Source organism: Dasypus novemcinctus, chromosome 3 (genome assembly GCF_030445035.2).
Source record: "Dasypus novemcinctus isolate mDasNov1 chromosome 3, mDasNov1.1.hap2, whole genome shotgun sequence".
In the NCBI taxonomy this organism is placed as follows: domain Eukaryota; kingdom Metazoa; phylum Chordata; class Mammalia; order Cingulata; family Dasypodidae; genus Dasypus; species Dasypus novemcinctus.
The window spans coordinates 138597124-138609946 of NC_080675.1; the positions used below are offsets into that span (position 1 = coordinate 138597124).

The 12823-nt window shown below is 37.7% G+C and overlaps 1 protein-coding gene and 1 non-coding gene across 12 annotated transcripts in view; both read right to left on the bottom strand.

Moving 5' to 3' along the window:
• The window catches only part of CSNK1G1 (casein kinase 1 gamma 1), a 193361-nt gene that overhangs the window by 84199 nt on the left and 96339 nt on the right, over nucleotides 1–12823 (bottom strand). For all 11 annotated transcript variants that reach the window (XR_011648439.1, XM_058294327.2, XM_058294329.2 and 8 more), the window contains one exon: nucleotides 8155–8224. Coding sequence is in view for 10 of the 11 variants with exons in the window: in XM_058294327.2 (XP_058150310.1) it covers nucleotides 8155–8224 (70 nt within the window). In the remaining variant the exon portion in view is untranslated. The remainder of the gene's footprint in view (nucleotides 1–8154; nucleotides 8225–12823) is intronic.
• On the bottom strand, nucleotides 8725–8832 carry LOC111766107 (U6 spliceosomal RNA). The gene has a single exon (XR_002798245.1). It is a non-coding gene; the product is annotated as a U6 spliceosomal RNA (small nuclear RNA).

Below are 12823 nucleotides of genomic sequence, written 5' to 3' on the forward strand. Positions count from 1 at the left end.
TTTGGTTGCATGTGTAAAGTTTCAATAAGGATTTTGCTGCCTTTTCTTTATTTGGGTATTAGCAACTCCTTTACTAGACAGGCCAAAACAGAATGGTCACCAGAAGATTAGAATAGCTTATTGAAAAGTCAGGCCATGGCAGCCTAGGATTTGATCAGCCATGATACGGTATTTATTCCTACAGTCCTTGAGAGATTTTCCCAGGCAGGTTGCTGGCTGGAAATGGAATTAAGTGTTTAACAACAGCAAGATGAGTACATCCACAATCTTTAGATCTCTAAGTACAATTAAGAAGGCTCCAGAAGCAAAGAGATCATTGTAGCTTCTGTTTCTATTATAGTCAGACCTTCCCCGATGCCAATGAAGTAGTAGATATTTACTATAACCTACTCTAGTCCTTTTACTAAAAATTTCAAAGCTATTGTTTCAAAACAACTATTCCTAAGAAACAGACTGTTAACTCTAAGAACAGAAGGCAACTTTATAGCTCATTAAAAGTTAGAAATCCCACCATATTTTATCAACTTGCTTTCTCATATCTGTTTCTAGATGCCTATTTTCTTACCATTTGCCTCCTATTCTCAATCCTTTTTTCAGTTGTTCCTGCCCTCATTTAATCATATTCATTCCTTCCCTCCCATCAACTCCCCTTTGTCTCACTGTTTCAGCTGCATGCTTGGTCCTGGCTTATTCATCTTTGATAACAAAAATATACTGGGCTCTTACGTGGTCTGCCCATTTCTAGCTACAGATCTTCACCTCATACCATCCCGCCATATGGATATGTTTAGCCCACTGGTTCTTGTATAACTCTGTCCAAAGCCTGTCATATACCAAGTCCTTTTCCTCTGTGTTAGGACACAAGCAAAAGTGGGCGATGTAGTAGATAAAAGATTTGTGGAAAGGGAAATTTATTATTCGCAATACATACACCTCTGCAGGTAAAACGACCTGGGATACATAAAAATATTCCCGTAAAAAGAAAATAAATTTGGTACTTGTCCACAGTACCTATAATACAATTAATACAATATTGATGAAGAAAATGGTAAGAAAATAAGAAAGATGGTTACAACTCACAGGGTGCTTTTTTCTAGTGATTGCAAAGGTTACAGTCTTTAACTACCACAATTAAACAGGGCAGTTCTTTCTCATGAAGCATGCTGGCCCATTGAACCAAATAAATACTGAAGATACCAGGAGGGCAAGCAGGAATTCAAATCAATCTTGAAGTTCTTGACTCCTAATCTTATATACTTAGAACAATCTATAGAAACAACAACTGAAAAGAAAAGCATAACTGTAGTCAATTTCAAAGCTTTCTGAGTCTTAAAAATTCAGAACATGGTGATATAAGAAGGCGTGTGAAAAAACAATAAAAGTGAAGAACCTGTTAGGCTTAGTCACAGGAGAAAACTAAACTTTTTGATTTTCCTAATATGAGGAAAATAATATAATTTTTCATAGTCATTATATATAGTTGCAGAGCTTCACATTAAAAAATTCTTAGTTTTACTTGTAATAAGTTTGGAAATCCTCCAGCAATTTCAGGCTGAATAATATGAACAACATTTTTCAAGTAAAAATTCACCCTGACCCTTGTCATCCCATTATGTGAAAACAAAAGATAATGTTTCCATTTTGTTTCACTGACCATCAGCTGTCCCTGCCAGGGTTGTATTTATTCTGTAATTAATGTCTAAAAAATAAGGTTGTGTCTTCTGAAACTTGAGGAAGTCACCAGGTATAAATATCCGCATAGGAAACATAACCAGGATGTTTCTTGTATAGTAAAACGTGTTCTTAATGAGTTTATCATAGAATCTTAGAATTCAAATTGGCCTTAGAAAGCCAGCTATTCTTTTTTTTAACAAATCAATCTTATTGACACATATTGATAAAACATACAATTCATCCAAAGTATACAATCAGGGGTATTTGGTATAATCACATAGCTGTACATTCATCACTTTGTCACTATTAGAGCATTTTCATTATTTCAAGAACAATAATAAACAAAAAAACAGACAAACAGGAAAATTTTTCACCTCTCAACCACTCTTATTTCCCCTGCTATACATAGCTGCTACTTCTGGATCTTCATGCACAATTATTTATTTACTTATTAAGCAGTTTTATTGAGATGTATTCACACACCATACAATCTATGAAAGTGTATAATCAACAGCTTTTAGTATAATCTCAATGTTGTGCATTCATCATAACAAAGAATTTTAGAATTACTTCACTACTCTAAAAAGAAAAACTTCACACCATTGAGTATGCCTTCCTTAGCCCTACATAACCACTAATCAAATTTTGCCTTTATAAATTGATTTATATTTATATTTTTCGCTATTTTTAAACTCTGTCTTGTACATTTAATAATTGAAAATATAAACAATTGAAAAATGAAAAGAAAATACAGCTGAATAAATATACATTTCACAATTAAATGTACTGGACACATATAAGTTTTTTAAAATTTTGAATCATACAATATATTTAGTTCACAGTAACCCGATCATACAGTATTTGCCCTTTTGTGCCTGGCTTGCTTCACTCAACCAAATGTCCTCCAGGTTCATCCATGTTGTCATATGTTTACGACTTCATTTCTTCTCGCAGTTGCATAATATTCCATCGTGTGACTACATCACAGTTTGTTTATCCATTCATTAGTTAATGGACACTGGGTTGTTCCCAACTTTCGGTGATCGTGGAAAAAGCCACTATGAACACTGGTGTGCAGAAGTCTGTTTATGTCACTGCTCTCAATTCTTAGTGGTATTGCAGAGTCACGTGGCAAATATATATTCAACTTTAGGAACTGCCAAACAGTCCTGCACAGTAGTTGTACCATTCTGCATTCCCACAAACAGTGAATAAGTGTTTCTATCTCTCTATATTGTCTCCAAAACTTATAGTTCTGTCTTTTTAATAGCCATTTTGATAGGTGTGAAAGGATATCTCGTAGTTTTGATTTGCATTTCCCTATTCACGAGTGATGTTGAAAATTTTTTCATGTGCTGTTTTGTCATTTGTATTTCTTCTTTGGACAAATGTCTACTTGTTTGCCCATTTTTTAATTGGATCATTTGTCTTTTTATTGTTGAGTTGTAATACCTCTTTATATATCATGGATATTAAACCTTTATCAGGGAAGCAGACATGGCTCAACTGATAGAGCATCCACCTACCATAAGGGAGGGCCCAGGGTTCGAGACCCAGGGCCTCCTGAACCGTGTGGTGAGCTGGCCCATGCACAGAGTTGCCACACGCAAGGAGGGCTGTGCCACGCAGAGGCACCCCCATGTGGGGGTGCCCCATGTGCAAGGAGTGTGCTCTGCAAGGAGAGATACCCCGTGCAAAAAAAGCACAGCCTGCCCAGGAGTGGCTCCACACACACGGAGAGCTGACACAGCAAGATGACACAACAAAAAAGAGATGCAGTTTCCTAGTGCCGCCGAGGGTGCAAGTAGACACAGACGAACGCAGAGTGAATGGACACAGCAGACATGGGGTAGGGGGAAAGGGAGAGAAATAAATAAAAATAGATCTTTAAAAAAAAAAAAAAACCTCTTATCAGACATGTGATTTCCATATATTTTCTCCCATTGAGTCAGCTGCCTTTTCAAACCTTTTGATAAAGTCCTGTGAGATTCAAGTGTTTAATTTTGAGGAGGTCCCATTTATCTATTTTTTCTTCTGTTGCACATGCTTTGGGTGTAAGGTCCAAGAAATCACCATCTATGATAAGGTTTTTAAGATGTTTTTCTACTTTTTGTTCTAGTAGTTTTATGGTCCTGGCATTTATATTTAGGTCTTTGATCCATTTTGAGTTGATTCTTGTATATGGAGGAGGTAAGGGTCCTCAAAAAGCCATCTATTTAAAATTCTCTATCCAGTGCACAAATCGCCCTCACAACATCTCCCTCACAACATCCCCAATATATAACTGTTTAGGTACAATTCCTCACCTCCCATGAGACAGGAAACCCTAGTGCCTAAGGCAGCATATTCCATTTCCGTTTGCTTTTCTACTTCCGAAAAGGTGTATTGCAAGAAAGGAAATAAGGTATTGCACCACTTTATTATCAATTGTTGAACTTGTGTCTAAAACTATGAACACATGGCTCAGGAAAAACGGGGGGGTTGGGGATAGGAGCAAGTTGACTGGCCTTTTTTTACATTCAGGCTGTGGTAATGGAAGAGGTAGGAGAAGAAAAATAATCAATTTGGGCAGTCTATAAAAAAATTAGTTATCATAAAAAAATACATATTTCTGGGCAAAAATTTTAAGCAACACTGAAGGATATAAAGTGAAAACTTAGAATGCCTCTGCTTCCCATTCTCTTCAAAGTATTTTCTATACTTACGTGAGTATATCTATTAATATTATGTGTGTATTTCTTGTGGTATAAAAATAGGATCATACTATATTATTCTGTAAACCTTTCCACATAAAAAAAATACTGGGACATCTTTCCATATTAATACATACAGCTCTAACTTCTTTTTAATGACTATATAGTATTATATGGTATAAATATACCATCATTTATTTAAGTAGTTCCATAGTGAAGGATACTTAGGTTATTTTTACTCTGTCTAAATGTTATACCAAGACAAAATTTATCTTTCTGTAATTCCAGTTAATAATTCTTGTTCTGGAATCACATGGGATAAGCCTAATTTTTCATTTCACAGCTCGTTAAACATCTGAAAATCACCATCATATACTGTGGCAGTCTGAGATTATTTTATGAATCCCCAAAAGACAAAGATTATGTTTGTAAACTAATCTATTTCTCTGGATGTGAGACCTCTGATTTTATTAAATTCAGTTAAGCGGACCTTGATTAGATTACCTGTTAAGATAGCTTTTAGGGCTTTTTGATTTGACTATGTCAATAAGGTATGACTCAGGTTGAGTCCCTGCCCCCTTGCTGGGTATAATATAAATGGACACTCATATAGACAGACACACACAGGAAGAGAGAGCTCTGTCATTTTTGATCCTGCCATATGACAGAAAGGAGAAGGCTAGAAGAGCTGAGGCCCTGGGATGAGCCATTTTGCCTGATAGCTTACAGCTGACCTTGTGAAGAGAAGGGACAGGCAAGACTGACAAGGGAAGCCCTAAGAGACAAGCCCTGTCAGCCTGCAGCTGAAATCAGGAATAAGCAGAGCAGCTGAGCCTGAGAGAGGAAGCCAGAGGGGAACGCTGAAACCTCGCAGAGATGGCCTGCCATCTTGCTTCAACACATGGCAGCTGACTTTGGTGAGAAAGCACCTCTTACGGTACCTTGAGATGGACTTTCCACAGCCTTGGGACTATAAGCTTTTATTTTTTTTCCTTTATTTTTGGGATTATAAACTTTAACCCCCAATAAATAGTCTTTATGAAAGCCAACAATTTCCAGTACTTTGCACTGGCACCCCTTTGACAGACTAATACATACCCTTTTACACCTGATACTTGCAGAAACTTTCAGCCTTGCACTTATTTGCTCACCAGTAATACCTCATGAGGAAGGCAGGACAGCTAATATTATTTCTATCATGTAGACAAAATCTGAGGCCCAACAAGGTTACACACTATCAGGGTATCACAGTTTAAACTATCCTTATCCTACAATGAACAATGGTCCCTCTCGTTGGTGCTACTTCACTGATGCCCTGTTTAAAGCAAGATATGCCCAGCAAAAAAACACACAAAAATGTCATGGAGTGAGCTAAATTAATAGAAATATTGTTTCCAGTTCAAGGAAGATAATAATCACACTGTCTCATATCTAGAGTTTCTTGTGCTGTTTCAGGAGGCTTGCCTAAGAAGAACATTACAAAATCTAGAGATAATTCACATGTGCGCATATGTGTATGTGAGCGTGTTTATACATGTACATGTATGCCTGCAGGTGGGGAGTACGTTTGTGGAGCAATGATGGTGCAGTATCTGCAAACCATGTTATGCAAAAAGACTGAAAGAACTGAAGACACATAGCTTAAAAAAAAAAGGCCAGAAGGTGGGTGTAGAGGGGGCAGCATATAACAGCTATAGATGAAATCCTCTGAGCTGCCAGAGGGCCCAACTGTGCTCCATGGAAATAAAAGGAAAAAAAAGGCAAAACTATAGCACAAAATGAAGAACTGCTAATACCATGGGCTTTCCAACACTGAATTGCTTTGCAAAGTGGTGAACTCTATGGCTAGAAGTAGTCAAGCAGAGATAGATGACTTAATAAAATCCTAGAAGAATTCTTACACTGAAAGGAAAATTGAGACAGATCTCTAAAGCTCTTCCTTTCTTGGAAACACTTGTGGTTACCTTATTAATTGTAGGCAAGAGTATTAAGAAGATATTCACCAAAGCTATTTCAAGAGCAGGGGGTGATCTCAAGAAACAGAAACAATGAGGCCAGGAAGAACCAAATCACCACTGAACTTGATGTAAGGCCTAGAAGGTTTTGTGACTTTCAGATGATTGTCAGAAAAGTTCCTGGGAGGGAGATCAATGATGGCCAGCCTACCTACGAGCCAACAACTGACCTGGGCACTATAACAGAGCCCTCCTATTCCCACTGATTGCAATGAGGAACACAGTAGTTTCAAAGATTCCAGTTTTTCCTTGCTGCCTAAAGTGAAAGGAAATCCTTAAGTCTGTCTTCCTCCAATGTTCCCCATATTTACTCAGTGCATGGGGAATACCATAATTTCAAGAATCTACATATAATGTTCTCCAGTATTTAGGGAAATTACAAGCCCTTACTTCTACATAACAGGTTCATGAGATTTTTTTGCTCCATATTTAAAAGGGAAGGATTAACCTGATCTTGTGGGTCTATTTGTAAGTGCTTACAAAAGAAATCCTGCAAACTGGCATGGTCACTTCCCCAAGCCCATTCAAATTTCTATTCTAACTAAGGTGGGCTGGATTTAGTATGTGTTTATTTGTGCCTTAGGTTTTTAAGACATATAAAAATTTCATCATAAATGAGCTGTGCATAGTGATCACCCTGAAATGTACAAAACCAGGAGAAATATGATTGTCAACTTTACAGCTTAGTTCTGGGGCAACAGGGTGTTATACACTCAACCTGTTCACTCAGTTGGCAAACTTAAATCCTGTGCCAAAAACACTCCATGATTAAGGATACAGTCAATCAACCAATATATACTCAAACGACTGTGACAAGAATTTATGTTAAAAACAAAGAAAGACAAACCTACTTGGCCTCCTTAGGTTATGACTATGGCTAAATACTGCCATGGTTAGGATATAAGAAGCCCTGAGTAACACCCTAGCTCTTATATAATTCTATATATTCTAAAAACGGAAATTCAAATTCCTTCATTTGTACCATCACTAGTAGTAGTTGAAATAGAAAACATGTTTTAGTAATTCACATAAAACCGTCGCATTGAAGGAAGCATAAAGCAGAAGAATTTCTGCTACTCTCAAATGATAAAAATAGCTCCATAGGATTCTATCTTTGGAGAGAGGTGTCCCTCAAGAACAACCTCCTTTGGGTTGGTAACAATTGCTCAGGCAAGATACTTTTTGGAAACCAGTAAGATAGTTCAGAAATTAAAGCTTTTAGGTAAAAAGCAGGTACGTTTTTAAAAATTGTGAACTTAATTTTTAAAAACTCAAAGGTCACAGAGGTTATTACAATTATGGAAATAGTACTAGCAAATTAATGAGAACAATGGAAAAAATGACAGTATTATGGTATTTTAGCATGTGCATTTGAGAATGTCTTTAAAATAGCTATCTAGTCTCAATGTGGTAAAATACAGCTTGAAAGTTACCAACCTCTCCTTTCTTTTGGAATCCATAAATAAAATGAAGAGAATAAATGAACTACCTAAAGGCAAAACCCCATACCATGTTACATGTTTTCAAGCAGGTAAAAGTATTTCAGGGCTGCTCTGCAGGAAAGATCATGGCATGACTGATCCTAATCAACGTAACTGCCCTTCCACAGGACAGAGAACAAGCAGCTTTTTAGTTGACTATGTTCATTTACCTATTCAGAAAACAGGAAAGATAGACTGATAAATAGGTAAACTAGACAACACAATATGCATAATTTAGGGCTTCCAGCTAAGTTATATGCTAAGTAAATGGAGAGAAAAGATTTGACTTACCTGCACTGCCAAGCTGTTTATAAAACCTGTACTCTAAATGAAGTTGTGGAGCACGTGATTTTATTGGTTCCTGAAACCCAAGAAGAGAAACTGTGGTCAGATTTAGACAAATGGGATTTTTCTATTCCTAAATGTTCAGAGTAAACCAGGGCTAAGAATCCCTTAATGTTTTAGAGATGATATCCATATGCGATTGCATTTGCTTACTATAATTTCTCTTTGAAAGCAGAGCTGGGAAAAGATGAAGCTTGAGTACACACAATTCCTTTCCTGGAAAGTTAAATGAAAATAGGCTGCATGATCTACCATTCAAATAGCTCCCTCGCCATAAAATAATTTCCTAGAAGCCAGATACCAAACCCTTTTGCATACCAGCATGTATTAACTGCTTGTTTTATTATGAATTTTGAGTGGTAAACAGTTTCGTTACTTTTAGAAAAATGATACAAAGTCTGCATAAAAATAATAAAGTACATAAAAATTAAGAATAAAGTAAAAATATCTGAAATACTAACACTCATAGAGTACCACTATTAACAATTTGGTGATGTACTTCCAAATTTTAAATTTTTAAATATAAAATGCTTCATGAATTTGCGTGTCATCTTTGCGCAGGAGCTGTGCTAATTTTCTCTGTATCATTCCAATTTTTAATATATGTGCTGCCAAAGCGAACACTTCACATATTTTTTATACATGTATTTATATATAACACAGGTTCAATAATATTTTTATATAGATGAGATCATACTGTATTTGCTGGTCTGTAATGTGCATTTTTTAAAAAAGATTTATTTATTTTTCTCCCCTCCCCCCTTCCCTGGTTGTCTGTTCTCCGTGTCTATTTGCTGCACCTTCTTCTTTGTCCGCTTCTGTGGTTGTCAGTGGCACGGGAATCTGTTTCTTTTTGTTGCATCATCTTGTTGTGTCAGCTCTCCATGTGGGCGGCGCCATTCTTGAGCAGGCTGCACTTTCTTTCACACTGGGTGGCTCTCCTTACGGGGCGCACTCCTTGTGTGTGGGGCTCCCCTACACAGGAACACCCCTGCATGGCAGGGCACTCCTTGCGCACGTCAGCGCTGCAAGTGGGCCAGCTCCACACAGGTCAAGGAGGCCCGGGGTTTGAACCACGGACCTCCTATGTGGTAGACGGATGCCCTAACCACTGGGCCAAGTCTGCTTCCCTGTAATGTGCATTTTTAAACTTCAACAATGTGATGATGACATCTTTCCAGAGCAGTAACTAGCAATACATACTATTACTATTTTTTTTAAGATTTTTAATTTATTTCTCTCCCCTTCCCCCTGCCTCCCCCCTGCCAGATGTCTGCTTTCTGTGTCCATTTGCTGTGTGTTCTTCTGTGTCTGCTTGGATTCTTGTCAGCAGCACCGGGAATCTGTGTCTCTCTTCTGTTGCATCATCTTGCTGCGTCAGCTCTCCGTGTGTGCGGCACCATACCTGGGCAGGCTGCGCTTTCTTCGCCCAAGGCAGCTTTCCTTACGGGGAACACTCCTTGTATGTGGGGCTCCCCTACATGGGGAACACCCCTGCATGACAAAGCACTCCTTGCGTGCATCAGCACTGCGATGGGCCAGCTCACCACATGGGTCAGGAGGCCCTGGGTTTGAACCCTGGACTTCCTATATGGTAGGCGGACGCTCTGTCAGGTGAGGCAAAACCACTTCCCACATATTATTATTTTTAATGGCTGTAGTATCCCTATGAATACATGCATGTATGTATATACTTGTGTGCTTCACACACACACACCATAATTTTTAGATATGTAGACTGTTTTCAGTTTTAAATATTATGAACAAGTTTTTACAATTAAGAGAATTAAAGACTGCAAATGCAATTAAAATATGTCATTTTAATCAACGTGGTGTTCAAGTTTTCAAAATGGAGTTTTCTAAAGCCCTCAGGGATAAAGCAGACAAGCACATTTGTTGGTTAATTATTCTCAATTGACAGTGTTATCAAACAACTAGCTAACAAGACAACGTAACGTTACACTGTGGGGTCTCCTTAAAGAAACATACTTTTAATTTATAAGAAATAGGGCTAAATCATCACAACCTTATTCTGATTTCTCTTTAGAAATACAGCATCTGAAGTTATCTAAAATTAATTATTGTTACAGTAAAAATCTTTAGAGTAAGGAATCAAGAATGTTTTTCAATGGGTAGCTCATTTACTTTCTGGTTCTACTCTCAGTTCTGTTTTAAGACCTTCCTCTGTAAGGACCACACCAAAAATGGATATAAATAATAATTACAAGTACAAGAGTGACTACATGGTCATTTAATTTATTTCCCTAGTTTTAAGTAGATTAGATGACTATTTATCCTATTTTCAAGACCCCAAACAAAGGCGATCCCACAACCTCCCTCAATAATTCATGCTGGTGTTTTAACAAGTTTCAAAGTTTGGAAGGTCTTTATATTTATTTCAAATCTCCACTGCTAAAACTTAAGCCCATTTCTCTTATATCCTCAGTAGTAAGAAAAAAACAAAAAACAAAAAACACCCAGCTCCTCAATAACCTGTGAATGCTCTAACAGCTTTCTTCAAATAACAGACTATTCAATCATTTCTTAGAATTCCTTTCTTCAGACAATCTCAATTCCTTAACCTTTCCTCATTGGTTCTATTTTTTTACTTCTCTGATCATCTTTAAAGGCTGTCTCCTGAACCTACTTGAAATTTGCTATGCTTTCCTTAAGATATAAAATCCAAATACAGAATTCAGGTTTGCCTGAACTTAGCTACTCTATCACTCTGCTTCTAGGATGGTTTTATATAGCCAAATCAATTTGGGCATCCTGGGGTATTTCATATCACTAAGGAACTCTGTTAAAGAACTCACGTTCTTCTTGATTATAAAATCAGCAATCATTAGAGTTGTACTCCAAGTTTCCCAAGATTCTTGCAGTCAGAAGACATAAGACTATCCATTTGTTGCCTCAGATAGGTAGGGATCACTCAAGCGACTAAACTTGGTTGTAGGTCTTCTGGTAATCACTACCATAACAACCAGTTTAGAATTTATCCTTTAGCAATATCACTAAAAATTCATGAGGAATCAATTAGGAATAATGATGACAAATCAACGTGGAACCAGAGGTTGTTCCAAACACCAGATAGAGGAGTATTCTTTCTAGATAAAGTCTGGATTTTGAAGACCTGAGTAGCAATAAATTTTAAAAAACATAGAACTTTGTTGTGGCAGTTTGAGAATACTTAATGAATCCCAAAAAGAGAAAGATTATATTTGTGGGCTGGTCTACTCCTGTGGGTATGAGACCTTTCTTTCAATTGGACTACCTCAGTGAAAACCTTAATATGAAATACCCATTCTGAATGACTAAGTTAGCTGATTTCAAAAAGGCAAAAACTCTTTAGAGCAGATTCTAACCTTTTTTTATGTTCCACAGACTTCTTTGCCAGTCAGGTGAAAATCACAGACCCCTTACTAAATCTATACTATATTGTGTATTATTTAATAAATACAGCACACCTGCACCAACAAGAGCCCACAATAACAATGCTTTTTTAAATTTTATGGAAATTCAAAGCTCATGGATCCCTTGTTAAGAACACCTGCTTTACAGAATAACCTTCAGACAACCAACCTCTTTAGCACCTGTCAGTAGCTTACTTAGATAATTAAGGCTTCAAAGTGTTGTTGTTTTTTTTTAAGCATAATGAATAGAGGGTGTGGCAAACAGTCCATAGATCATGAGAGGTCAGCAAGATTAGAAACACGCAGAGAATTTTTAAACAATTCTTAGAAAACTTCTCTTAAAAAAAACCCTAGAAATCAGGGTGACCATTAAAGGAGGGGCTCATTGTACTATGTTGTTCACTACGTATACAGATTTGTAAAAAGGACCTTTGAAATCCAAGAAATTAGAATTTGCCATGAAGATTCAAGGAAAGTGGAACTCAAACAGCCATAGTAGGGTTTCCTTGCCTTTTTTGCTTGTTTGTTTTTTGTTTTAGGAGGTACTGGGGATTGAACCCTGGACCTCATACTTGGGAAGCAGACATTCAAACACTGAGCTATACCACCTGCTCCCCAGTGTCCTTGCATTTCTATGCTAATGCCATTCCCATAAAGGTAGCCATTTGCCAGGTTATTCTGGAACACACATGCCTGACTGAAATCCTAGATCTGTATTTTAGGATTGTAATGCTTAAGGCAAAATTTGCTGTTTCAATGAAAAGAGTTCAATCACTCCCCTGCAAGAGAGTAACTAACAGGTAAGACAGATTGTTTCTAATGTGCCTTTAAGACTTATTTGAGGGAAGCGGACTTGGCCCAATGGATAGGGCGTCCGCCTATCACATGGGAGGTCCAAGGTTCAAACCCCGGGCCTCCTTGACCTGTGTGGAGCTGGCCCATGTGCAATGCTGATGTGCGCAAGGAGTGCCCTGCCACACAGGGGTGTCCCCTGCAGAGGGGAGCCCCACGCGCAAGGAGTGCACTCCGGAAGGAAAGCCACCCATAGCGAAAGAAAGTGCAGCCTGCCCAAGAATGGCGCCACACAAATGGAGAGCTGATATAACAAGATGGTGCAACAAAAAGAAACACAGATTCCCAGTGCTGCTGCTGATGATGTAAGTGGTAACAGAAGAACACACAGCGAATGGACACAGAGAGCA